The 26,512-nt window shown below is 38.3% G+C and overlaps 2 protein-coding genes across 11 annotated transcripts in view; both read left to right on the top strand.

The window, feature by feature from the left end:
- Positions 1-21,309, top strand: part of LOC103452802 (uncharacterized) — a 37,629-nt gene extending 16,320 nt beyond the window's left edge. Inside the window, exons 1-12 of one of the 10 annotated variants that reach the window (XM_070810511.1) lie at positions 2,356-2,495; positions 2,567-2,715; positions 2,900-2,957; positions 5,994-6,098; positions 6,428-6,531; positions 7,431-7,487; positions 8,247-8,430; positions 9,107-9,330; positions 19,970-20,074; positions 20,420-20,515; positions 20,892-20,933; positions 21,073-21,309. In XM_070810511.1, the coding sequence (XP_070666612.1) occupies positions 9,108-9,330; positions 19,970-20,074; positions 20,420-20,515; positions 20,892-20,933; positions 21,073-21,224 (618 nt within the window). In that variant the 5' untranslated portion in view covers positions 2,356-2,495; positions 2,567-2,715; positions 2,900-2,957; ... (3 more) ...; positions 8,247-8,430; position 9,107 and the 3' untranslated portion in view covers positions 21,225-21,309. Of the gene's footprint in view, positions 1-2,355; positions 2,496-2,566; positions 2,716-2,899; positions 2,958-3,263; positions 3,417-3,963; positions 4,181-5,065; positions 6,099-6,427; positions 6,532-7,430; positions 7,488-8,226; positions 9,331-19,969; positions 20,075-20,419; positions 20,516-20,891; positions 20,934-21,072 lie in introns of those variants that run through there. The other 9 variants (XM_070810514.1, XM_070810512.1, XM_070810516.1 and 6 more) reach the window with 9 other exon arrangements.
- Positions 21,310-24,717: 3,408 nt separating this feature from the next.
- LOC103452829 (leucine-rich repeat extensin-like protein 3) lies at positions 24,718-25,269 on the top strand. The gene has a single exon (XM_008392364.4). It carries the CDS (start codon positions 24,718-24,720, stop codon positions 25,267-25,269), a length of 552 nt encoding a protein of 183 aa, XP_008390586.1.
- The last annotated feature ends 1,243 nt before the right edge of the window (positions 25,270-26,512 follow it).

The following is a 26,512-nucleotide window of genomic DNA, read 5'->3' as shown; positions in this document are numbered from 1 at the left end:
AACCTTGCGATTGCTTCATTCATCTAAGCCAGTTGCTCATCGATTGAAGTTGCTCCAGAGGTCATGACTTGCATGGCTGAACTGCCTCTTGAATCGGCATCGGAGAGCATGGATTCAGAGTATTTCCTTGGGCTTTCCCCCTTGGTGCCCTTAGTGAGGCTAAGGTGATCACAGACTCGTGCTTTGGGTGCTCTTGTTCCCTTGACAGAGTTGATGCAGAGGTGAAATAGGCGGCAGAAGTAGCTATTGCCTTGCTTTGAGTCGTGATGCCTAAAGTGACACCACTTGCGACGAGGACGCTCTTGTTCTTTGCGCCGGTTGCGGGAACAGTTTGAGCCTGTCTTGATGCCATTGATTTTGGAAGTGTGCTTGAATTTCTTGAACGAAGAAAGAGATGAGAGGTAGAGATGGTCTCACTGGGCGTGCCAAATTTGTAAACACAAAATTTTCCTACGACAAACGAGACAAGAACACGTGTACAAAATAATATTTTGTATTTGATGATTTTGGGTTACAATCTCTCTCAAATTTGATCATCTGATTCGATATCCGTAGGGTATTGATTTGTGGATGTGGGATTGATCCAAATGGCTGTTAGGCTTGATCTAAGGATGAACGTTCTTCAAGGGCCGTGGGCTTGATCTTGAAGGTGGATTTGAGCGGATCTTCAAGGAGTCGTTGGGGCTTGATCTTAAGGATGAGCGTTTCTTCAAGGGCCGTTGATGCTTGATCTTGAATAACAGTGATGAACAGATCTTCAAGGGCTTTTGGGCTTGATCTTGAAAAACAGTGATGAACGGATCTTCAAGGGCTTTTGGGCTTTGATCTTGAAGAACAATGATTGACGGATTTTCAAGGGCTTTTGGGCTTGATCTTGAATAACGGTGATGAACGGATCTTCAAGGGCTTTTGGGCTTTGATCTTGAAGGACGGTTGGATGTGTGGATTTGTCGACATTGTTGATCCAAAGGGCCGTTGGGGCTTGATCTTAGGATGAACGGATGATGACCGATGAACACTTTCTTCAATAGTTGTCGGGGCTTGATCTTGGAAGAACGATGAACAAAGAACGAAGAGGGCTTTCTTGATTCTTCAGGAACCTGGATGCTTGAGAGCTTCGGAGTTTCAGAGCTTCAGAGCTTCAAGGTTTTGGTGTAATATGAATTGATCATCTATTGGTCTTGGATTGGTTATGAATTCCCCCTAAAATGAATGAAATGACTTCTATTTATAGAATTTTTCAAGGCCTAATTTTGAATATAATATGCAGATGAAATAAATCGTTTCTGCCAGGTGTTGACACGTGTCCTGCTTGATGATTTTTCCGATTTATTTTGATTTTTCGTTTAGTCACACGCTACGTGTAAAATTTATGACACGTGAGCGTTGAAATAGTAACTATTGGTCAACATTTATTTCATCGAAATTTCAATATCTACAGTGACCACTATAAGCAGATTGTAGAACCCATAATAATTGTGATGTGCTTATAATATTTCCATACATATATTTCAAATATATATATATATATATATGTTGATCTGATTAAATTATAAATTAGAACCCTATTGTGAATAATTATTTAGCTGTAACATTTATGTCAATTCATACGAACTTATCTATGGAGTTGCTTGTTGGTCGGTTGGCACCAAATGGCAAGAGAGGTTCATTCATTTCCCTCCCAGTAAGGCCAACTCATCCTAATTAAAAATCGCAGAGAAATCAAACACAAGATTTCGGATGAAACTAATAATTCTTAACTACTTGAACTATAAATTTCGTATTGTGTTTTATTTTAAATAAATATATACATACATACATACATACATATATATATGTACAGGGAGCTTAAGGGGAGGGATCCCCATTTTTTCAAAAAAAATGGGGACACGCTCCCCACCGTTAGATTGACTTTAATGAAATTGTGTGGTTGAGATTAAAACACAGGCCATAGAATCTCAACCACAGGATTTCATTTAATTCAAATCCAACGGTGGGGAGCGTGTCCCTATTTTTTTGAAAAAATGGGGATCCCTCCCCTTAAGCAATTCCTATATATGTATATGTATGTATGTAATGCAGAAGAATCGGGTTCCTGTTTGTTAAGTGGGGGCTCTGAAATTACTCTACCTCTCAACCCTAAGGCAAACTCGTCATTTCGGATACCACTCAGGGGCAAACAAGTAAACCGGCAAGCGGCCTCCAAAGCAAACCCTAAGGCCCTGTTTGGCATATTATATAAGGCATCAGATAGTACTAATAATACAGAATACGATGTTTGGTGTCCATTTGAATTAAATAGCCACCGGATTAAATAATCCGGCCTACCTTTTTTATCCGGTCTTTACCCGCTTGCTTATACCGTTGAAAACCACGGTACAATTTAGTCAGGCTGAAATCCCTCGCTCTCTCCTTCCTCTCCAGACGCACTCTCGGTCTCCAGACGTTCTCTCTTCCTCTCCAGACGCACTCTTGCTCTCTCGTCTGAATCCCAGGTTCGTCTTCTCAAATTCTTCTTCTTCGTTTGAATCCCAGTTCGTCTTTTCAATTTTCTTCTTCTTCCCAGATCCGCCCTCCCTCTGTTCTTGGAAAATATTATTCTTCTTCCCAGATATAGCTCCTCGCGAGCATGTCAGCCTCAGACGTTTGGATTGCTGTGGCCCGATCTCAACGACAGATTGTTCTACAACGACGTCGTTCGAGCCTCCAATTCCGGTACACTCTCTCTCCCTCTCTTTAAAATCTCCCTAGGAAGATACTGTTTTTTCCTACTATTTCTGTTTTTTTTCCTGCATTTTCTCGGCAGCCAAACAGCCTCCAAGCCTAGAACTCGATTGTCGATGCTTTCTTCGATTTTAACTTGTCCGAATTTGACTCCGATTGTTGGTGTGCATTACAGAACTGACACTGATCGAGTTCTACTCTAGCAAGTACAATAATTCAGCTCCATTGCAAGGGTAATCAGCTTATACCAAATTGCATTCCAACAATTTAAATTAATTTGATTTATTTACTGATTTATTTTTGCACTTTAAGCAATAAAAAAATGTTTAATTTGAAGAACAGATGAAAACTTTGTACTGATAATTGAGCAGTTTCTTCGTGAACCTTTTTTGTTAAAATTTTTGTTCTCCCCTTTTCTTATCCGGTTCAGTACCAAACATAGTATAAATAATACGGTTATTAGTCTGATATTGCACCAAACGCTCGACTAATTTAGTCAGTACTATCCGGTGACTATTTTTTCTATCCCACAAAAATAGTCAGTACAGTCCGAGCTACCAAACCTAAATATTTTCCCAAACCCCCCTCAGCCTATAAATAAGTCACGTTGCGCCTCAAACCCTACGCTTTCATTTCTCACTGCCTCTGCCGCTCTCGCTTGAACCAAGAGTTCGAGCTTCCAGATCTGAGAGGTATTTTCTCTACTCCTTGTTTTAAGTTTAATGTAATGATATTAAATAAGATATCTATTAAATATTAAAACAAAAATGTAATATAAATTTGAATTAAGTATACATTAGAGGACTAAAATCAATATCCAATCTAACATGAGGTTTTTATTAAATTTTAATATTCTTCAAGGATTAAAGTTCAAAAACCCCATAATAATACAATGTTGTTCCTACGTATAATTTGACAAACTTATTCTTTCTTGTCTATTTTATACCAGATTAAGAATATATATGCAGAGACGAAGCTAGGATTTCAAACGTATACTGGGCTGAGCTGAACTTATCTTTCGTCCTAACTTTGTTAGCCAAGATTTCTTTTGTTGAATATAGTTATCGTGTTTCAAAATTTGATGAGAGTACTAATGCTTCAGAAATTACTATGCATTAGAAATTTACTACAGCCCATGCATCAGAAATTACTAAGAAATTACATACCAAATTCAAAACCTCTCAAAATGTCTATCCTTATTCATAGTTTCTCCTTCCTTTTTACAATGTCTTTTTCAAGGATGTTGTGAGAAATTGATGAGCAAGAGAAAGAATGGTTTAAGTAAGGAGAAAAAAATGTTCAATCTCCAGGAATGAGAAAATGGGAAGGAATGAGGATGAGAAGTGTAGAAGGAGAGATGACGAAGCAAGAAGCTAAAGAGCCTTACATTCTTGTTGAGTCATCCAAGCTGTGGTTGAGATCTCTAGGCTCAGGTGTTCCGCAAACATTGATAGAAGCAAGGATCTCTTGGACGATTATTTTGTCTATAACAATGCTTTCCTTATCTATAAAATTAAATTTGTGTCAGCACATGCGATCAGTAATTGGATAGAGTAAGTGAGTGATTTTGGGTTGCTTTAATTTTATTACTATTGTTATTTGTAGAAGTTAACCGAGTTTTGTTTTTTTTTTTTTTTTTTTTCTGTGGCAAGGGTATGGGGAGGGGAATGAGTGACCCATTGGTGGCTCTAGGCCACCCTCTCATTGAGCTGATGGTGGGTTTCTATACACAGAAGGTTACTTCTAAAACCAAATGGTTAGCTTCATTGGCTTTCAAAGGAGCACAAAGAGTTACAGTTCTCCCAATTTTTGCTCGGTCAATTGAAGGTATGAGAAGCTTTATGGTTAATGGTGCACTGTTTCATATATATTTGACAAGAAAGGAAGACTTGGAGAATTTCGTAGTAATTAAGCACCCAACCACACCAATAGTTGTCTTTTGAAGTATCACACGTGTTCTTGATTACTACGAAATTCTCCAAGTCTTTTTTTTCTTGTCAAATATATGAAACAGTCTACCATTAACCATAAAGCTTCTCATACCTTCAATTGACCAAGCAAAAATTGGGAGAACTGTGACTCTTTGTGCTCATTTGAAAGCCAGCTACCCATTTGGTTTTAAAAGTACCCTTTTGTGTATAGAAATCCCCCATCAGCTCAATGAGAGGGTGGTCTATAGCCACCAATGGGTCACTTATTCCCTTCCCCATGCCCTTGCCACAAAAAAAAAAAAAAAAAAAGAACAAACCTCGGTTAACTTCTACAAATACCAATAGTAATGAAATTAAAGCAACTCAAAATCACTCACTTACTCTGCCCAATTCCTGATTGCATGTGCTGGCACAGATTTAATTTTATAGATAAGGAACATGCTCTGTTCTTGCAATTTTGTGAGCATGGTATGCCCAATGTAGGTTGAGGATATTTGATTAAACAAACAATTCAATCTCATGCTTAAATGTCGAACCAATAGCACCCTTCTTGCACAAGCGTCCAATAGTGCTACTGTTAGAAGGGCAGTAAATGCCACAGTGAAATTGACATTATCTTTAACCATCAGTTCCAAAACGCCACTTGCGGCTTTAGACCCATAACCATTTATAATGATGGGTTGAAATGAGTTGTGTTCACATTGGTGGCAAGTTAGATGGAAAGTAATGATGTTGTGTTGAAACGGTTGGAATCCATTTGGTTCAGCAGGGCACACTCGTGTTTAATTAGTTGCTAATATCTAATTATACTTTGCTAGTGTGTAATAAGCTGTTAAAAGGAAACGGTTGAGGGATTAGCACTCATTGTCGTTGGGCTTGACTTGTATTCATATATGGAAGGATGATGATTTCCCCTCACCAAATACTTGTGATGACTCGTAGATAATCCTAGTACATGGAATATTATTAAGGCTAAAATTACTTTCTAATGCAATGCATCGACTTCCTCGTGCATGATTTTTATCACTATAATTCATGTATGTAACTGCTACTTTGTCTGCATCAGAATTGTTGCCTTAGAATTTGTGTAATTGCCTCAATACTTTACAGACTGGCAAAAAGCTTCAGGTGTGCCTACCATACGAGCCTTGGCATTCCCTTCACCCTCCCCCCCCGGGGACATGAGTTTTCTTATTCCTAGTTCTCTTATGTTTCCTAATTTTAGTTGCTTATACATGTTTCCCATATATACCAAGCTTTTTGGCTTTGTCATTCTTGTCGTCTCCCATTGTTTTTATTTGTATTCGACATCAAAATAGAACTGCAATGTGAAAACAGATAGTGAGGCAGAAGAACAAGCAAAGGTTCCAGATTGTTACCGACCTGTGTTTGATAGAATTCAAAGAAGATACTCTTCAGCGTCTACTTATGATGTGCCCAAAGGTATGCTTTTGATTTTTCTTTACTTTCAGGGTTTCTGTAGTAAAATTTATGTTTGCAGTATTTGACTGAAATCGAGAAAATATATAGTGAGTTAGTATGTCTAGCTTGATTCACATTGAAATTGTGCCAGGAATTAGTAGCCTGGGAATTTGGGTAACTGGCTCAGTAGTTTGACTATGTGTATATACACAGTCTTGTAGTGTCCTTATGTTTCCCAATTCTAGTTGCTTGTACATGTTTCCCATATTTACTGAGCTTTGTCGTTCTCGTCGTCTCCCATTGTTTTTATTTGTATTTGACATTAAAATGGAACTGCAATGTGAAAGCAGATAGCAAGGCAGAAGAACAACCAAGGGTTCAAGACTCGCCAAGTTGTGGTTGATGAAATTCGAAAAGGATCGTGTTCACCGTTTGACTTATTATGTGCCCACAGGTATGCTTTTGATTTTTCTTTATTTTCTATACTTTCAGGGTTTTTGTAGTAAAATTTCTGTTTGCAGTATTTGAATGAAATCGAGAAAATATATAGTAAGTCAATATGTCTAGATTGCTTGGTTGGATTTTTGGATCGGCGGGCCCGTTGGGTCCCATTCTAACAACATCGATACTGTCTCCAACTTTATCACCTGTTTCATCCGTCAGGTGTGAGATTTTATCACAAAAAGCCTCGATATTAGTTAGAGTGAGGTAATTATATTTAAACCTTATATGGGATTTCAACACTTCCCTTCACATGTAACGTGATTTAGTAGTTCACACGTGGAGATCCACACATCGACAATTGAAACTCAGAGGTCGGCTCTATTATGTTAAGAGTCTAAACTTGTTTTCAATGGAACTCAGATGCCGACTCTCGGTTAAGAGTCCTGGCTTGTTTCCTTGGTGACAAGCTTATTGCCTTGCATGGGCCCGAATCTAGGCTCTGATACCATGTTGGATTTTTGGATCGGCGGGTCAATTGGGCCCCACTTTAATAACATCGATATTGTTCCCAACTTTATCACCTGCTTCATCCGTCAGGTGTGAAGTTTTATCACAAAAAACCTCGATATTAGTTAGAGTGAGGTAATCATATTTAAACCCCATTGTTTTTCTTTTCACCACCGATGTGGGATTCCAACATGCTTCCCATTGAAATTGTGCCAGGAATTAGTTGCCTGAGAATTTATGTAACTGGCTCAATAGTTTGACTATTTGTATATATAATTGTTTCGTTATATTTACTGTGAGTACCTCCATCTCGGAGAAGAATAAACATCAAAATATTCACCCCATTCATATACCGACTGTTTTTTTCTTTTTTGGTTTTCTCATCATCAACTTATTATGAAGAGCATCGCCCTGCGGACAAGTTTCCCCCAGGTACGGTGGAGTATTGGCTGGCTGTAGGTATGCTCTTGATTATTTTTGTTTTACGGTTTTGTGAAGAAGATTATCTGGAATTTTATTGGACTCGTCGATCCGCGGGTAAAATACTGCCATTTGTATATATATATATATATATATATATATATATAATACTATGTTGTTATTGTTTTTGTTTATTGGTTTGTATATATATATATATATAATGTGTATTGACAATGTGAAATGATTCGTTATTTAAACATTTGGTTTCTTTATGTTTCTTTCTATTTTTTAATTTTCTGTGTTCACGTGTTAATATTTTAGTAATAGTTCTAATTGACAAGTAATAATTGATGATGAATGTGGAAAACCAGAATCTAAGAGAGAGAGAGAGAGAGAGTATGTTGTAAAATAACTTTTTATTAGTAATGAATAAATGGTTACAGTCTGTGACTTATATAAATACATTATCTCCCAATCCATATATGCTGACTAAGCAACAACTAATCAGGAATAACCTAGCCATCTAGGATTTAATCTCGTGCCTCGGGTACATGACCAATTGATGGTTCTTCGGTATTCTTAACACACCCCCTCAAGTTAAAGGAAGGGAAACGAACTAAAAGCTTGTGACTTAGCACATCAAAGCAATCTACATGTAAAGATTTCGTAAAAATCTATGCAATTTGAAGATTAGCAGCCACATGATCTCGGATGTAGTCGTTATCTATCTCTACATGTTTAGTCCGAGCATGGAAGACATGATTAAAAGTCAAATCAGTCGCACTCTTGTTATTGCAGAAAATCACAAGTTTCTACAAGAGAGGAAAGGAAATGTCTTGAAGGATTTTGCAAACCCAAGTGAGCTCAGCAGCAGTAGTGTGGGCAAAAGACCTATGGATAAGAGACCTATACTCTGCCACTGCAGAAGACCTGGCCATTGTGTTTTGCTTCTTTGTACTCCATGTCCATGAGATGAGATTAGGTACAAAAAAATAGTTTTTTTTTTACCGAAAAAAAAAATGGATAATAGTTTAGGTGGTCGAACTGTAGTTTACCTATCTTAATATAAATGGCTGATGAAAACATAGTTTCAAAGTACGGTTTTTATATTGTCACACTTCAGTTATACCATTTATGTTCTGACTAAGCATAAGGAGGGTGTATTCAACTGAGAATTTGAGAGATTTTAATGGATTTATAAATCCATGGATTTTTATGGAGTTTAATTGATTTGTCGAGATTCCATATAAAATTTTAATTCAATTCTCTCGAAATTTCATGGGGAGAGGTGGAATTTGTGGATGCTTAAAATACACTACGAAATCTCTCCAATTCCCTCTAATTCCTCAACTTTATCAAATTCTTTAAAATTAATTTCTAATTTAATACACTTGGAATGTTATAAACTTCTTTAAAATCCTAATTGAATACACCTAGATTTATAAGGATTTTAATAAACTATCTTAAAATTCTAATTGAATATACCTTGAATTTCTGAGAATTACTTAAAATCATGATTGGATACACCTAGATTTATTAAAAGAATTAAAATCCCTCAAAATCCCAATTGAATACACCATCCATGATTATCTCTTATTTTATTTATTTATTCATTTTAATATTTTGTGCTTTGGATTTTATCTCTATATTTTATACAGCATGCCCTGTATCTCCTCTCTCCCCTTCTCCCTCTCTTCTCTCTCAGACAAAAGCATGATCCGCCGCGTATACAAATCCGTAGCCGTAATTGGCCGCGCACACGAATCCGTTTCCGTGATTCGCCGCGCACTCAACTCTGAAGCCAAACCACTAGTCAAGTACGACGTGGGGTCAAGATCATCCGGCGAGGGGCAGAATCAAACAGTGGCCGCGATTGATGATGGTATTATGCCTTTAATCGATATTTGTTTTAGGGTTTGTGATCGAGGAGTTTGCTAGCTTTTGGTATTTTGCTTCTCATCTGGATTTTCTTTAAAGGAAAAAGAAAGTTTTTTTTAGGGTTTATGCAGCACGATTTCGTTCATATATTTTAGGGAATTTTAATGAAAAGAGTTTAGATCAAGATTATTTTAATCAAAAACCATCTTATAGTTTTCTTTAATCAAAAGCACCTCAAAATTAATCATAAGGACAAGGGTTCCAAATTTCACACGGGCTGGATTACAGAGCCCAAAATGAACAAAGTTAAGTTTCCAAAATTACCCCAACGGAAGCCAGCCCTTGGTGAATTGAATGAAGGATTGTTTGGTGCATATCTTCTAGTAGATTCAGAGGTTGCCTTGTCATGGTTTCCTCTGCAACCAGTTCCACCAAAGGTGTCAACCAAAATACCAAATCAAAATTGCTCTCTCACCCGCCATTGTTGCAAGCTCGGTCTCTCCCTAGAGTCTTCCATTCGCGGTCGCCGCTATTTTCTACGATCTTCGATTTCAATCAAGATGGTGCTTCAGAACGATATCGATTTGCTCCATCCATCAGCTGAGCTTGAGAAGAGGAAGCACAAGATCAAGAGGCTTGTACAGACCCCCAACTCTTTCTTTATGGTATGGATATTAATCGATGGATGCTTACGCTTTTGGGTTTTGTATTTATTCTTATTCGCTCTAATTTTGGGTTTTGTATTTTTTTTTTTTGGTCGAACGATGGTCCAAATTTTGTGCAAAGAAGGCCTACTGACGCTCCGATTAGAAGATGCGACTATGGGACAAAGGTTCAGGGCCGAAGGGGTAGAGGAAGACCCAGGAAAACTTTGAGAGAGACCCTAAGAAAAGACTTAGAGTACTTGGATCTAACAGAGGACATGACACAGGACAGAACACAATGGCGTTCTAAGATTCATATAGCCGATCCCACTCAGTGACTTGGATTTTCCAAGTCTCCAACCGAGAAGTTGTCCTCGCTCGGGAAATTAAGGGAACACTACCTCAACCTACATGCTCCACTCACAAAGCTCCAACATACAAGCTTCAACAAAAGAAAATTCAAAGAACTTAGCGAAGAAGGCTTTGGTGATTTAACACAATACGTTGAAATGAAGGAAAGCTTATTTATTGATATCCCCGATAAATTACAAATATGTACATATACTTGAGTCAAAATAAACAAACAAGAGGGAGCCTTCACAAAGGTTGCTTAGGAGAAGTCTCGGCAGTCGGTAGAGCCCCAGAAAGAGAAGGCACCGGAGGGGGATCATTCGGAGCCTCAGTACTGGACAGAACCCTAGAAGGAGGAGGCATCAGAGGTTGATCATTTGGAGCTTCATTACGCGGTACAGCCCCAGAAGACGAAGGCAATAAATGCCTTTGGAACAAACCCACAAATCTCTGATGATCAAGTAAAACCTGACCATCAGATTCCTTCATCTGGTCAAGCTTCCTCTTCATGTTTGTAGCATAGTCATGTGCGAGCCGGTGCAACTGTTTATTCTCATGCTTGAGCCCTCTAATCTCCTGTTTGAGACTCATCACTTCAGCCGCCAATGATTCAACTTGGCGGGTTCGAGCAAATAGGCGTTGGGCCATATTAGACACAGAACCTGCACACTGAACACTAAGAGCCAGAGAATCCTTAACAGCCAACTCATCAGACCGTTTGGAAAGTAGTCTGTTATCTTTGGGAGTGAGAAGGTTCCTGGCCACTACCGCAGCGGTCATATCATTCTTCATCACGGAATCCCCAACGGTAAGAGGACCAGTAGGGGAGACGAAGGATGGGCGCCATATGTTGTCTGGAGAAGGCGGGGCTGCCTCTTCAACAAGGTTCAAGTCAAAACGACGGTCGGAGGGGCCAGACATTTTCAAAGGTGTAGAAAAGAGAAGAGGTCGGACAAATCAAGATCTTAGAAGTGCAAGAATGGAGCTTCTACTGGTGGATATTCAAGTGTGCTTTGGAACTTAATGTCAGCCTCTATAAAAATCTGCACTCGACGAAGCTTCAGAAATCGAAGAGGCGTTGCTTTCTCAAAAGCTGGGCTGCTCAGAGACCACGAGGGTCGATCTCAGAAATCGAAGAGGCGTTTGCTTTCTCAAAAGCTGGGCTGCTCAAAGACCACGAATGCCGATCTCAGAAATCGAAGAGGTTTGCTTTCTCAAAAGCTGGGCTGCTCAGAGACCACGAGGGCCGATCTCAAAAATCGAAGAGGTTTGCTTTCTCAAAAGCTGGACTGCTCAGAGACCACGAGGGCAGATCTCAGAAATCGAAGAGGTTTGCTTTCTCAAAAGCTGGGCTGCTCAGAGACCACGAGGGTCGATCTCAGAAATCGAAGAGGCACCTACTTTTCCAGCCTTGTCAGCACCTGTCACACGCACTCAGCTTTGCGGAAATTATGGGCATTCTGTCGATGATTTCTGGCGAAGTAGAAAGCACATGAATCATACTGTTCAATCACCCACTTCCCACACTCAACAGTAGCTCATGGGTACCACATATAACTTTGCCAAAGTCCTCTGACAAAGTTGAGACTACTTTTCCAGCCTTGTCAGCACCTGTCACACGCACACTCAGCTTTGCGGAAATTATGGGCATTCTGTCGAAGATTTCTGGCGAAGTAGAAAGCACATGAATCGTACTGTTCAATCACCCACTTCCCACACGCAACAGTAGCTCATGGGTACCACATATAACTTTGCCAAAGTTCTCTGACAAAGTCGAGACACGTGAAGCTTGCAACTCTCACTACATCGCTCTGACCAAGAAGGGTAAAAGAATAGCAAAGAAACAACACTAACAAAGTTTAGACACATAAATTTTGACGGCCTAGCTACCATATTATTACCCACAAGGGTAAAGGAACAGTACCACTGCTGGATAATTGGAAAGTCCCGGTGTGTCAACCTCTGTGCTTCATGGCAAGGTAGACTAGCAAACATGCCCAACCTTTACTCACATTCGAGAAAACACTCCCAACAAGATTGCTTGCCCCAAAATCGAAGAGGCATCGCCCTCCGAATCTCGAGAGCCAGACTCCCAACATGATTACTTTCTCAAAAATCGAAGAGAGGGTAAAGGAACAGTACCACTGCTGGATAATTTGAAAGTCCCTGTGTGTCACCCTCTGTGCTTCGTGGCAAGGTAGACTAGCAAACATGCCCAACCTTTACTCACATTCGAGAAAACACCCCCAACAAGATTGCTTGCTCCAAAATCGAAGAGGCACCGCCCTCCGAATCTCGAGAGCCAGACTCCTAACATGATTACTTTCTCAAAAATCGAAGAGAGGGTAAAGGAACAGTACCACTGCTGGATAATTGGAAAGTCCCTGTGTGTCAACCTCTGTGCTTCGTGGCAAGGTAGACTAGCAAACATGCCCAACCTTTACTCATATTCGAGAAAACACTCCCAACATGATTACTTTCTCAAAAATCGAAGACACCGCTCTCCGATTCTCGAGAGCCAGACCCCCAGCATGATTGCTTTCTCAAAAATCGAAGAGGCATCGTTCTCCGAATCTCGAGAGCCAGATCCCCGACATGATTGCTTGTTCGAAAACCGAAGAGGCACCACTTTCCCAACTTCAAGAGCCGGATCTCCTTGGATAAAGCTTGTCTGTAATCTTCACACGCAACATCAGCTTTCCAGATACCACAGACCATTTTTTTCAAAGTGCTCTGACAGAGTTAAAACTTGTGAAGCTGGCAGCTCCCACTACCGTGCTATGACCAAGCAGGGTAAAGGAATAGCATTATTACTTGATGTTAGGGAGACTCCTATATATGTCGACCTCCATCCCCAACGGACAGGCAGACCTGCAAAAATGCTCAACCCTTCCTCTTATCTGAGAGGGCACTCCCAACGAAGCCTTTCGAAATATTCAGCTTTCTTTCCCCCCGATAATACCTCTGTAAACAAGCTATACTAGAGCAAGAATATCTCATATCATCAGGGTTAAAAGCAAGAGTATCCCATATCATGCTTTTTCCCTGTCTTTTCCTTTGGCCTTGTTCTTACCTGCAAGACAAGGAGAAAGAGAGCAATCAGTCAGCACTTGGAATCAAGCTTCCAGCCAGGAACTGACTGCCTGGAACCCCTTACCCTGACATTGCTCCCGAGTACTCATCTTTAACATCTTATGCTTCCAAGGAAGATACCGCATCTGCCTGAGGAACAGATAGGGCAAGTGAGAAGGATACAAGGAAGCATGTGGAAACAAGCGTAACAGCACACGTGCCGATACATCCACTACTCTGTCAAAAGCAAAAGTATCCCATATCAGCAGGGTCGAACGTACTCTAGATTTGATGGACTTGTTTTGACCCTCAAATTCTTCAGTCGGCCTTATACTTTGGAGGAAACCAGAAAACCCTCCAGCCCAGTTCAAGAATAAGCCTGTGGAAAGTTACTTCTTCAAAAGCAAAAGTATCCCATATCATCTCTTCTCATTTTTCTTCTCTTTATCCTTCATGCTGCCTGCAAGATAGGGAGAATGTGAACAATCAGCCGGAGCTCTGATTGCTTACCTTGTCTGTTACCTCTTTCAGCAGATCCCCTAGCTCGGCGACTTGGGGGACTCCTACTACATGGTTTGTATCGCGCTTGACCAAGCCTGAAACTACAAGTAAGCTTCAAGTGACATTGATACATTACCTTGTGCATCTCCACCAGTTACAGATACCACCCCTGGATGGAGGAAGAGTACTTCCAGAGAAGATTCCACATCTACCTATGAGACAGATAAGGAAAGTCAAGCCGATACCACACTCCGGGACTTAGAAGTTTCGTGGTTACGAGATCATTCTCCCACAATATTTCCTAATGTCTTTTGTACTAAATCATTCACTTGTACTCCCTAAAGGAGAGCTTGAACCTATGTACTTGTGTAAACCCTTCACAATTAATGAGAACTCCTCTATTCCGTGGACGTAGCCAATCTGGGTGAATCACGTACATCTTGTGTTTGCTTTCCTATCTCTATCCATTTATATACTTATCCACACTAATGACCGGAGCAATCTAGCGAAAATCACAAAAAGTGACCGTTTTCGCTACCTAGGATCTATCTTGCAAGAGAACGGAGAATTAGATGGAGATCTCAACCATAGAATACAAGTTGGATGGATGAAGTGTAAGAGTGTATCCGGCGTGTTGTGTGATCGTCGTAGGCCACTGAAGCTCAAGGGAAAATTTTATAGGACGGCAATAAGGCCAACGATGTTGTATGGCACAGAATGTTGGGCGGTGAAGCATCAACACGTACACAAAATGGGCGTAGCGGAGATGAGGATGCTTCGTGGGATGTATGGGCACACGAGAAAGGATAAGATTGGGAATGAGGATATCCAAGGTAAAGTAGGAGTAGCCAAAATTGAAGGAAATATGAGAGAAAATCGGTTCCGGTGGTTTGGACATGTGCAAAGAAGGCCTACTGACGCTCCGGTTCGAAAATGTGACTACGGGACAGAAGTTCAGGGCCGAAGGGGTAGAGGAAGACCTAGGAAAACTTTGGAAGAGACCCTAAGAAAAGACTTGATTACTTGGATCTAACGGAGGACATGACACAAAACCGAGCGCAATGGCGTTCTAGGATTCATATAGCCGACCCCACTTAGTGGGAAAAGGCTTTGTTGTTGTTGTTGTTGTTGTTGTTGTAGTTTTGAATGTTTAAGTGGGATGATACTAGTTTTGAATGTTTTGAACTTGAATAGGATGTCAAGTGCCAGGGGTGTTTCAACATGTGAATTTTTATCCTTTTTTTGCTGTTTTCGTTTAAGTACTTATTAAATTATGTGCTAAATTAGAAAATAAGAGTATTTATTTGTTGTTTAAAAGTGAATGTAATCGAATATGTTTGTGCAGAACCACTGTGTTCAGTCACTCGCAAACAGTTGTGGTGTGTGGGAACTGCCAGACTGTGCTGTGCCAGCCTACTGGTGGTCGTGCCAGACTCACCGAGACCGAGGGTTCCTCTTTCAGGAGGAATGGGGACTGATTGTCCTGCCAATACCATTTTTGACTCATGTTAGTTTATGTGAAAGCAGGCATTTTGAAGGTTCATCTCGTGGAAGAAAAGAAATGGGTGCTGCTGTTGTTATTGTCCAGTTATCTAGGTTTGGGTTTCGATATTTAATTTTGTTAGGATCGCTCTGGACTTAGTATGACAATGCTGCATTTTGATTCTGTTTTAGTTGAGTTTGCTATTTGATTGTATGAGATGTCAATTACATCTTGAGATTATATATTAAAAAAACAAAAAAAAGAATACCAGATTAAAATATGTCTAACGTTTGAGCAACATGTTGTATGACCTTCATCTTAATCATATGAGCTAATTACATAACAACCCACCCGCTGTCAAAAAACACAAACAATGTTTCATATTTTTTTTATTAGATGTGATTGCAAGTGAGGTTTGAGCTACTTGTTCAGTAGCAAAAGCAAAAAAAGCAGAAGAGAAGGTAATGATTAATCATATGTTAAGTAGCAAAAGTTAGAAGATTAGAAGAAAAGGCAATTGTAAATTATATTAAATTCAAAGAGTGCAGGGCATCAAATACCAAAGAGTCAAGATTCCGATATAAAGACTCAGCGGTGCTTATTAGCTATGTTAATGGAATGTTGTGTTTCAACTTGTAAGATGAGAAAATTTGTAGTATGTACTTTGATCTATCTTCATGGTCACAATCTTATATATGCCATGGCCTATAATATATATTGGGATTGATGATATCATCCATAGTATTGTAATTAAATTAGTGGTAGTGCATAGTATTTTGGTTCTGTTTCAGAAATAGTGTAGGTTATATTGCTGTAGTTCCAGAAATAGTGTGGGTTATTTTAGTTCAGTTTAAGAAATAATGTGGGTTATTTTGCTGTAGTTCCAGAAATAGTGTAGGTTACTTTGGTCCAATTTCAGAAATAGTGTTGGTTATTTTGCTGTAGTTTCAAAAATAGTATAGGTTATTTTGGTTCAATTTCAGAAATAATATGAGTTATTTTGCTATAGTTCCAGAACTAGTGTAGGTTTTTTTTTTCAAATTTTAGAAATAGTGTGGGTTATTTTGCTGTAATTTCAGAAATAGTGTAGGTTATTTTGCTGAAGTTTTAAAAATAGTGTGGGCTTTTGGTTCATTTTTAGAAATAGTATGGTTTATTTTGTTGTAGTTTCAGAAATAGTGTGAGTTATTTTGCTGTAATTCCAGAAATAATGTGGATTATTTTGCTGTAGTTCCAGAATAGTATTGGTTATTTTGGTTTAGTTTCAGAAATAGTGTGTGTTATTTTGGTTCAATTTCAAACATAGTGTGGGTTATTTTGTTGTAGTTGCAGAAATAATGTTGGTTATTTTGGTTTAGTACCAAAAATATGGTGGGTTATTTTGGTTCAGTTCAGAAATAGAAGTCAATATTCAATTTTGTAACCTATTCAAATTTGTTGAAACCAAGAAAGAAAAGAGTGCATGGCATATAGTGGAGGTTCGTGAGGTATTTTTGAGCATGGCAAACTGCTTTCCTCTGCGTCTCCTCTCTTTAGGTCTGCTTTTGGGTTTTTGTTTGAATGCATGTGATGTTGAAGTCCCTTCTGCCCTTCCATCCTATATGATATCTACTAATTAAGTTCAGAACCCAGTTAAGCGTCAACATATTCCCCATTCGCTTGCCATTGCCATATACTCTTTTACTTGCTGAACATTACTCATGTATAATTAAAATTGAATTGATTAAGTCTCGATTGATCTCAATTTTTAAGGGCAATTGAGCCAGGTTATGTCTTTTATTTTTGAGGTGATGGGGTTTGAGAGGAGCTTCAACTATTTATGTCGTGCATAAAAATTTGTAAATGAAATTAGAGAAACTAAAATGAGAAGGAAGAATTGCTCATCTACTAATTTATTAACTACTAAATGAAATCAAAGGAATTGAATTGAAAAAGATTTAGACTGAGGAAGATTTAAAATCAAACTCGTGTTGAAATGCTTATCAAAATATTTATAGAATCAAAGTAAGATTAATATAAATTTCTTATAAGCTATTTATAAAGAGTCAGTTTGAGATTGTTGCGAGTTTAAAAGTTGCTACCACTATTTTTTAGAACTAAACACCGATACTATCACTAGTAGAACTGAACATTAATTATTTCTTAAAACTGAGCACTAACTAATTCTTAAAACTGAAAACTAGTACTACACTATTTCTAGAACTGAACATGGGTACTATCACTATTTCTTAAACTGAACACTGGTACTATCACTATTTCTTAAACTGAACACTGGTACTATTACTATTTCTTAAACTGAACACTGGTACTATTACTATTTCTTAAACTGAACACTGACTATTTATGAAACTAAACACGAGTACTACACTATTTCTAGAAGTGAACATGGATACTATCACTATTTCTTAAATTGAACACTTGTACTACTACTATTTCTTAAACTGAACACTGACTATTTAAGAAACTAAACACGAGTACTACACTATTTATGAAACTGAACACTAGTACTACACTATTTTTGAAACTCAATTCCCGTACTATCACTATTTCTTAAACTGAATATTAACTATTTCTTAAACTAAACATGGGTGCTACACTATTTCTGAAACTCAACTCTGGTACTATCACTATTTATTAAACTGAACACTGACTATTTCTAGAACTAAATAAGGATACTATCACTATTTCTTAAACTGAATATTAACTATTTCTATAACAGTTTGGGTTCGTGATGAGAGGATACAGAGGTTATGAAGATACAAAAAGCTAAGGTTTCCCGTGGGGAGCTTGAAAAATTAAAAAAGAATGGTATGAAAAATAAAAAGAACGGTTATTTAACCAAAAGATCAAAAATAGATCCCACTGATTGTATATGGGCTTATTAATTTCACATATCCTTCCTTCACACACATGAATTAAAATATATAGTGGAAGCCATCAGAGAGCTTAAACAATTGAATATATTGTAATCCATTCTCCACATATGACCTGCTATTGATTTGCTACCAATCTTTTTTCATTAAGTTCATATGCTGTCCCAAGGCAACAATCATATGCTACAGACTACAGTACCTTGTCAGGAATGATCACCGCACTACGAACAATTATATATCAACAATCCGCGCGCACATCTATTGATGAACAGGAGTTTTGTATGAAAATGCAGAGCAAACCCGGGATGAAGAACAACATCTCCAGCTCTCTGGAGTAGAAAGACTCGAATAGATATTATTTAACCAAAAGATCATAAATACATCCCGCCGATTGGGGAAAAGAGCGTGAAAAATATCTTCAAAACATACAAAAAGCAGAAAGAATTCAAAAGAAAAAGATCATAAATGAATGATTTACCATGGGGAACTCGAAGGGATAAAATTGTTCGAAGTGCGGTTGGAGTCGGCCGGCCGTTTGTGAGGGTTGGGTTTTATGCGGTTTTGGCAGTGCATTGATCTGGATTTTTGTTGCTTTGCTTGCGGGTAGTAGTTTGGTCTGTTTCACGAAAAAACTAACGGAAGGTCAAGGGTAAAATTGGAAACACATTAGGTTATTTCAGTTGGGCCATGTTGATTGGACTGATTAAGTGTTGGACTTTGTCCTAACCATTAAATAAACTTATTAGATGGTTTTTGGTTAAAATCCAAAGTTTTAGAGCCCTTATCATTAATTTTCCTTATATTTTATCTTAGTCCTTAGTTAGGGGAATGGATATACTATCCTTGAAATTGAATGGTTGAATTGCTTTGTAATTGTAGTGTTTGTAGAAGAACGAATAATAACTTTTGCATGCAGTAGTTGAATGAGATCGATAGATAATGTATTGAACAAGTAAAAGAGCATTACCTAAATGTACGATCTCTGAGTATTTGTGTATAGTGGGTATGTCTAGCTCACCTAATTATGCTCCCCATCGACTTTGTGTGCTGGGAATTTTGATGCAGCGGATAATATAGGAAAAACGGAACAAACTTTAGAACACAATAATCCCTTAATTCTTGTTGACTATCACAGATGAGAATAGCCAAGTTGATAGAACGGAAGAGACTAAACTCTTACTTTTACTTTAACTTCCCAAAAACTGCCCTGAAAAATCTAGGCTTACAATGATTTATAGGCTTTATCCTCCACCCCATCCATTGAACTCATAACCCAAATTCATGTGATGCATGAAGCCAATTAATTGCAATACAATGAGCCTAGTACATGGAATATTATTAAAGCTAAAATTACTTTCTAATGCAATGCATGGACCTCCTCGTGCATGATTTTCATCACAATAATTCATATATGTAACTGCTACTCTGTCTGCATCAGAATGGTTGCCTTAGAATTTGTGTAATTGCCTCAATACTTTATAGACTGGCAAAAATCTTCAGCTGTGCCTACCATACGAGCCTTGGCATGCTCTTCGTCCTCCCACCCTCCCCCCCTCGGGGACATGAGTTTACTTATTCCTAGTTCTCTTTTGTTTCCTAATTTTAGTTGCTTGTACATGTTTCCCATATATACCGAGCTTTTTGGCTTTGTCGTTCTCGTCGTCTCCCATTGTTTTTATTTGTATTCGACATCAAAATGGAACTGCTATGTGAAAACAGATAGCGAGGCAGAAGAACAGGCAAAGGTTCCATATTGTTACCGATCTTTGCTTGATATAGTTCAAAGAAGATACTCTTCAGCGTCTACTTATGATGTGCCCAAAGGTATGCTTTTGATTTTTCTTTATTTTCTTTACTTTCAGGGTTTCTGTAGTAAAATTTATGTTTGCAGTATTTGACTGAAATCGAGAAAATATATAGTGAGTCAATATGTCTAGATTGATTCCCATTGAATTGTGCCAGGAATTAGTAGCCTGGGAATTTGTGTAACTGGCTCAATAGTTTGACTTTGTGTATATACTCAGTCTTGTAGTGTCCTTATGTTTCCTAATTCTAGTTGCTTGTACATGTTCCCCATATTTACTGAGCTTTTTGGCTTTGTCGTTCTCGTCATCTCCCATTGTTTTTATTTGTATTTGACATTAAAATGGAACTGCAATGTGAAAACAGATAGCAAGGCAGAAGAACAACCAAAGGTTCAAGACTCTCGCCAAGTTGTGGTTGATGAAATTCAAAAAGGATCGTGTTCACCGTTGACTCATTATGGTATGCTTTTGATTTTTCTTTATTTTCTATACTTTGAGGGTTTTTGTAGTAAAATTTCTGTTTGCAGTATTTGAATGAAATCGAGAAAATATATAGTAAGTCAGCATGTCTAGCTTGCTTCCCATTGAAATTGTGCCAGGAATTAGTTGCCTGGGAATTGTGTAACTGGCTCAATAGTTTGACCATTTGTATATACGTAGTTTCCTAGTTCTTGTTGCTTTTGAATGCTCATTTCGTGTTTGATATATAATTGTTTCATTATATTTACTTTGAGTACCTCCATCTTGGAGAAGAATAAACATCTAAATATTTACCCCATTCATATACCGACTGTTTTTTTCTTCTCTGGTTTTCTCATCGTCAACTTATTATGAAGAGTGTCGCCCTGCGGACAACTTCGCGCATTGGCTGGCTATAGGTACGCTCTTGATTATTTTTGTTTTACGGTTTTGTGAAGTTTTATTGGACTCGTCGATCCTCTGTGTTTTGAGGGGAAAATACTGCCATTTGTTTTACTCAATTTGTGGGTATTTAACAACGGAACCACAAACAAACAGTGGAAGAATTCAATGAACGAAAGGCTGCTGGCTCTGGGACTAAACTCACACCTGAAGAAGAAGCAAAACTTAGATATGGTCCTTGTGAATGTTGTGGAAAGGAGAAAGACCACGCGACTAAAAACTGCCCTCTGAAGACTATTAGGTTTTAATAGATAGAATGCAGTGGAGACAAATGCATTTGTAATTTCTAAGTTATGTCAGTCTTTTAGAACAAGAAGCCTTATTATTAAATAAGGCCTAAAACCTATCACTGTTTCATATAATGCACTATTAGGTTCATATGCTTCACATGGGATGAGCAAAGAGGCGTATCAGCTTTTTTTTAGGTTTTAATAGATAGAATGCAGTGGAGACAAATGCATTTGTAATTTCTAAGTTATGTCAGTCTTTTAGAACAAGAAGCCTTATTATTAAATAAGGCCTAAAACCTATCACTGTTTCATATAATGCACTATTAGGTTCATATGCTTCACATGGGATGAGCAAAGAGGCGTATCAGCTTTTTTTTAGGTTTTAATAGATAGAATGCAGTGGAGACAAATGCATTTGTAATTTCTAAGTTATGTCAGTCTTTTAGAACAAGAAGCCTTATTATTACATAAGGCCTAAAACCTATCACTGTTTCATATAATGCACTATTAGGTTCATATGCTTCACATGGGATGAGCAAAGAGGCGTATCAGCTTTTTTTTTGTTCGGTCCAGGTACCAGGCAGTGTCCCCACACCCGTAGGATGGGACTAATCTACGCTCGAGGTGTGGCTTGCCTCTGGCCACAAAGTGTTTTCAGTGAGTTTCAAACCCCTGCCAGTTAGGCACCAAGGAATCCGCCCACTGATGATTTGATTTGCCAATCGCGCCACACCTTGTGGTTAAAGGCGTATCAGTTTTTAATGAGATTAAGAAAAGTAGTTTCCGGCCTGATGTTTTGTCTTATACATCCCTACTCAATGCTTTTGTATCAATATGCACGCTTTTAGCAGCTTGATCACTGATACAGCATTACCTTACATAAGATGGAACCGTGCATTTCAAACATTTCCCAAACATTAATGTTTGATGAATAACTTTTCTTGGCATCATACGTGCATATTCTGTAGCTCCATGCTCTATGCTCGCAAGTTTTTTTGCTTCATTTACGTTCCCAGTTATTAAATTTGCTTCAGTGAGGAATTGTCAACCCTAATTACTCGGTGGCCGGTGGGAAGTAAGAAATCGTACGTATAACTAATCATTTTGGACAAAAAAACTTCTAATAATTAATTAACCAAGAGCTAATTAACTGAGTATTAACTTAACAAATTAACAAGTTAACAATCTGATTTATCAATTTTCCAACCAAAAAGAGCAGAATCTTTTTATTTTATTTTATGCATGCCAGCTGGCCCATATCTATATATGTGTCCTTTAACAACTCATTCCTCATCACTTATTTCTTGACAAAATCGGTCGAATATGAACATGTATATATAATAATTCAATGTTGTTCCTACGTATAATTTTGACAAACTTAAATCTTTCTTGTCCATTTTATACCAGCTTAGGAATATATATGCAGAGACGAAGTTAGGATTTCAAACGTGATTGAGCTGAAGTTATCTACTTAGCCAAGTTGAAAATGAAGGTATCGTGTTTCAAAATTTGTCGATATATATGTGATGTTCCATTATGCATGCATTTGGAGAGAGAGAGAGATATATATATATATATGTATGTATGTATATGTATATGTATGTATAGCTTTGCCGTTCATATTTTTGTTGATCACAAAAACAAGAAAGCTGTGAATCGGTCCGTTCATCGTACATCATGCGATCAAAAATCATTTTAAATATTTTTATTTAAAATTAAATACAAACAGTACCTGACAAAAACTAATTTTACAATATACGATAAATAAACATTATTCACGAATCCCTAGAATCCTCCAAGAGAATCCGAAGAGAATTCTCTTGCTTAAATCATCCTCCAGTGCAATAGTATTTGGTGTACTAAATATATCTGGCTGAATGCTAGTAAAATACCATGCACACCCCACGTGGAGCTTGCGTCTTGTTTACGTCTGCGGCACCTCAAATGTCATCCTTCCACGTATGAACATCTGTGTACAAGTCAAGCCCAACAATAATGATTGTGCTAATTCCTCAACCTTTTCACCGTTTCCTTTTAGAGAAAATTTGAAATAGACTCAATTTTATAGTTCTAGTTTTGAAGTAGATTTAATTTTTAATGATTTTTAACTTTTAAAATATGTCTAATTTTTAATTACTTTGAACCCATATCAAAATATCCCTTCCTTTTAACACAGCTCATTACTCACTAGCAAAGTATACCAAGTCATTAGCAACTAATTAATCACGAGTGTACCCTACTGAACTAAATGGATTCCCATCATTTCAACACATCATCATTACTTTCCTTTCTGCAACCACAACGCATTGGTTTTGGGATTGGAAAAGGATTGATTGCCCTCCCATTTCCGATGCCCTCTCGTTCCCTCTTGTTTTGTATGGTCATGGTTAAGCCACACTAACATTTTATATTATTTTTTTTATAAAGATAATAAGACAAAAAATGAATAGTAATATAAAATGTTGACGTGGCTTAACCGTGACCATACAAACTGGAGGGCACGGGAAGGCATCGGAAGTGGGAGGGCAGACAATCCTTGTCCTTTGGGATTTGGATCCTCTCTGAGGCAACTGGTCAGATCCTCCTTATCAGTATTTGTGGACCGTTGAATTTTTATCCGATGGCTACAAACAAGGGGCTCTCTAAAAGTTATAATAATTGTAGTCGTTGGATAAAAATCCAACGGTCCAAGAACACTGGTCAGGAGAATCCTGATCAGTTGCCTCGGAGAGGATCCAAATCCTTGGTTTTGGGTTAGATACTCTGGTTTTAATACGGTTTCAAAGTAAATATTAATCATACCGATCTCAACAGCTCATGTGCTCACGCGCTATTTAATGAGAATGTAAATTCCACACACTAGAAAATTAATGTTTCCGTCTCTCTAGTGACATGAAACAAAATAGGGCTCAACTCATGCGCATATACAATCCATCTTTTCATGTGTCAGCTACTCTCATGCTTGAAAAACTCATCAACTCCCAACATTGCACATTCGTAGTACATTTCGTTACATGTCACCTATGGCATTAGGATAATACAACCCATGTAACTGAAAAAAAGGTTAATACACGTCACCTTTCCTCTGCTTAGGCCGAAATTGAGGACAAGGGATACCCCCCCTAAAAATCAAAGGCGCCCCCCACGCCCACCCCACCACCCCCCATCTATTAGCTAAGCTTTAAGCTCAAATTCTGGACTTTTGCCCTAAACGTCCTCCGAGTAATATGAGGCCACTTTCTGTGAAAGTAAAACGCGTCGGTTCGGTGTCCTCTTTTTACAACTTTAACCAGCTCCTTCGTCTCACTCTACTATTTAGTATTTACACACCCCTTATTTAAACCCACTCTTACAAAAAGATGTGGTGTAGCTTCAAGACAAGACCATTACTTGCCCCCGCGCCTTCTCTCTCTCTCTCTCTCTCTTAAAGTCTATCAACACTCTCACTCCTCCACTTCCCACTCCATTTTTCCATTGTTCTCTACTTTTTCTTGATCTTTCTGAGCTAACCATGAAATTTACTCATCAGACCCACTTCTCTTTCAAGCTTCTACTTCTACTCACCGTCGCCACCACAACGCTTTCTTCGCCGCTGCCGAAGCCTAAAGTGACTTCCAAGGAGCAGATCGAATGCGAAATGTGCTCTGTCTGCGAAAACCCATGTGGCAAAGTGCCATCCCCTCCTCCACCGTCACCTCCTCCGCCCTCATCTCCGCCGCCTTCTCCGCCATCCTCATCCTCCAACTGTCCGCCGCCTCCCACGCCACCGAGCTCCGGAACCACCTACTACTCTCCTCCGCCACCTTCCCAGCCCACTTACTACAACTACCCGCCACCGCAAGGCGGCAGCGGGGGTGGCGGGGGTGCGTTTTATCCTCCGCCGAACGGCAAGAACTACCCAGTGCCACCGCCGCCGAACCCAATTGTGCCGTACTTTCCGTTTTACTATTATAACCCTCCTCCCCATACGGCGTCCAGCTCAGTCCAGCTGGTGGCTAGCCACCCATTAGTTTACACTGTTTTCAGTGTTGCTCTGTTTTCTGTTATGCTCTGTTTGTTTTGACGGAAACGGAAGCAGACAAGGAAGGTGGAATTAATAATGTGGTGGCAGATTCACGGATCTACGACTGAGCAAACAATTGAAGAGGAAGAAAACCAAGACAGAAAGAGATGGGAGTTGCCTACTGCTGATTTTACATTTCCAAAAATGCCCTTGAGGAACAAGGGTTTCTGTTCACTGACACTTGAAGTTAAAGCTGAAAGAACACAGATGGGAAGTAAATTCTCTCTCTCTCTCTCTCTCTCTCTCTCTCTCTTCAAATCTCTCTTTAATTTTTTTTTCTCTTTGGCCTTAATTTATCTGTCTGAATTATAATGGTGTAGTAGCCTTGTAGGTTGGTCCGTTGTAATTTGGTTAATATGATAATGAAAATAAAGTAAATTGTTACTCATTTTTGCTAAAAATTTGCATTAGCTCCGTGGAAATTATTTGTGCATGACGAATTTTGTATCGATAAACCTCGATATTCTTCTTTTTACCATTATCTTCTAGTGTTTTTAGAGTAGAATGTACATTGTTGATTCATTCTTTGGTAGATTAAATTTCCAATATTTATCTTTTGGTTGTATGGCTCATTTGAAACTGTTTTTAAAATAACCGAAACAGTTTTTTTTTATTTTTTTTAATTTGAATTCTAAAAATACTTAAAGTATTTCTTGCAAGAAACACCAGTTATGTATTTTATGCATAAAGCACTTGAAGTGTTTTTTTACAATTCACTTGAATTTTTATTAAGAATTGGTTTTATAAATATTTTCTCTAAATTTTTTAAATTATTTTAAAAGTAATTTCAAATCAGTTTGAGATTAAGCTCGAGCCTAATTAAGCAATTTGAATTTACAATTGGGTCCCAAGAGGTGCCTGATGTCAACAAATTTATTAATTCGGGTACAAACATAGGCTCTGCGGGGACCCATCTCCCGAGTACTGTATTTCCCTCTTTTTGATCCAAGGGTTTCTAGCTTGAAAACTCTACTATGTTTCGATGTATTCTTCTATATACGTAGAGATTTTTAGTCGTTAAATAACGTTTATTATATTTTTGACTAACGATGCAACGGCTAAAAGTCCTGATGGTAAAGGTTATCACAAAACATACTAAAAAATACCTTGCCAGCTTCCCAAATGCAATGTACATCTGTCTCTCTGACATATTAGGGACGATGTCTCGTACCTTTGGTAGGTTAAAAAGAGTAACACATGAGACTCTTCGAACTTCCTATTCCAACCATGAGATAATTTCACT

The sequence above is a fragment of the Malus domestica genome, chromosome 13 (genome assembly GCF_042453785.1).
Source record: "Malus domestica chromosome 13, GDT2T_hap1".
Classification (NCBI taxonomy): domain Eukaryota; kingdom Viridiplantae; phylum Streptophyta; class Magnoliopsida; order Rosales; family Rosaceae; genus Malus; species Malus domestica.
Note: the sequence above shows the minus strand (reverse complement) of the source record. Positions and strands in the feature narration are given on the sequence as shown.

What these genes read in the sequence shown, in the direction of transcription:
- LOC103452829 (XM_008392364.4), top strand. Translation starts at nt 24,718, where the DNA reads ATGAAATTTACTCATCAGACCCACTTCTCTTTCAAGCTTCTACTTCTA.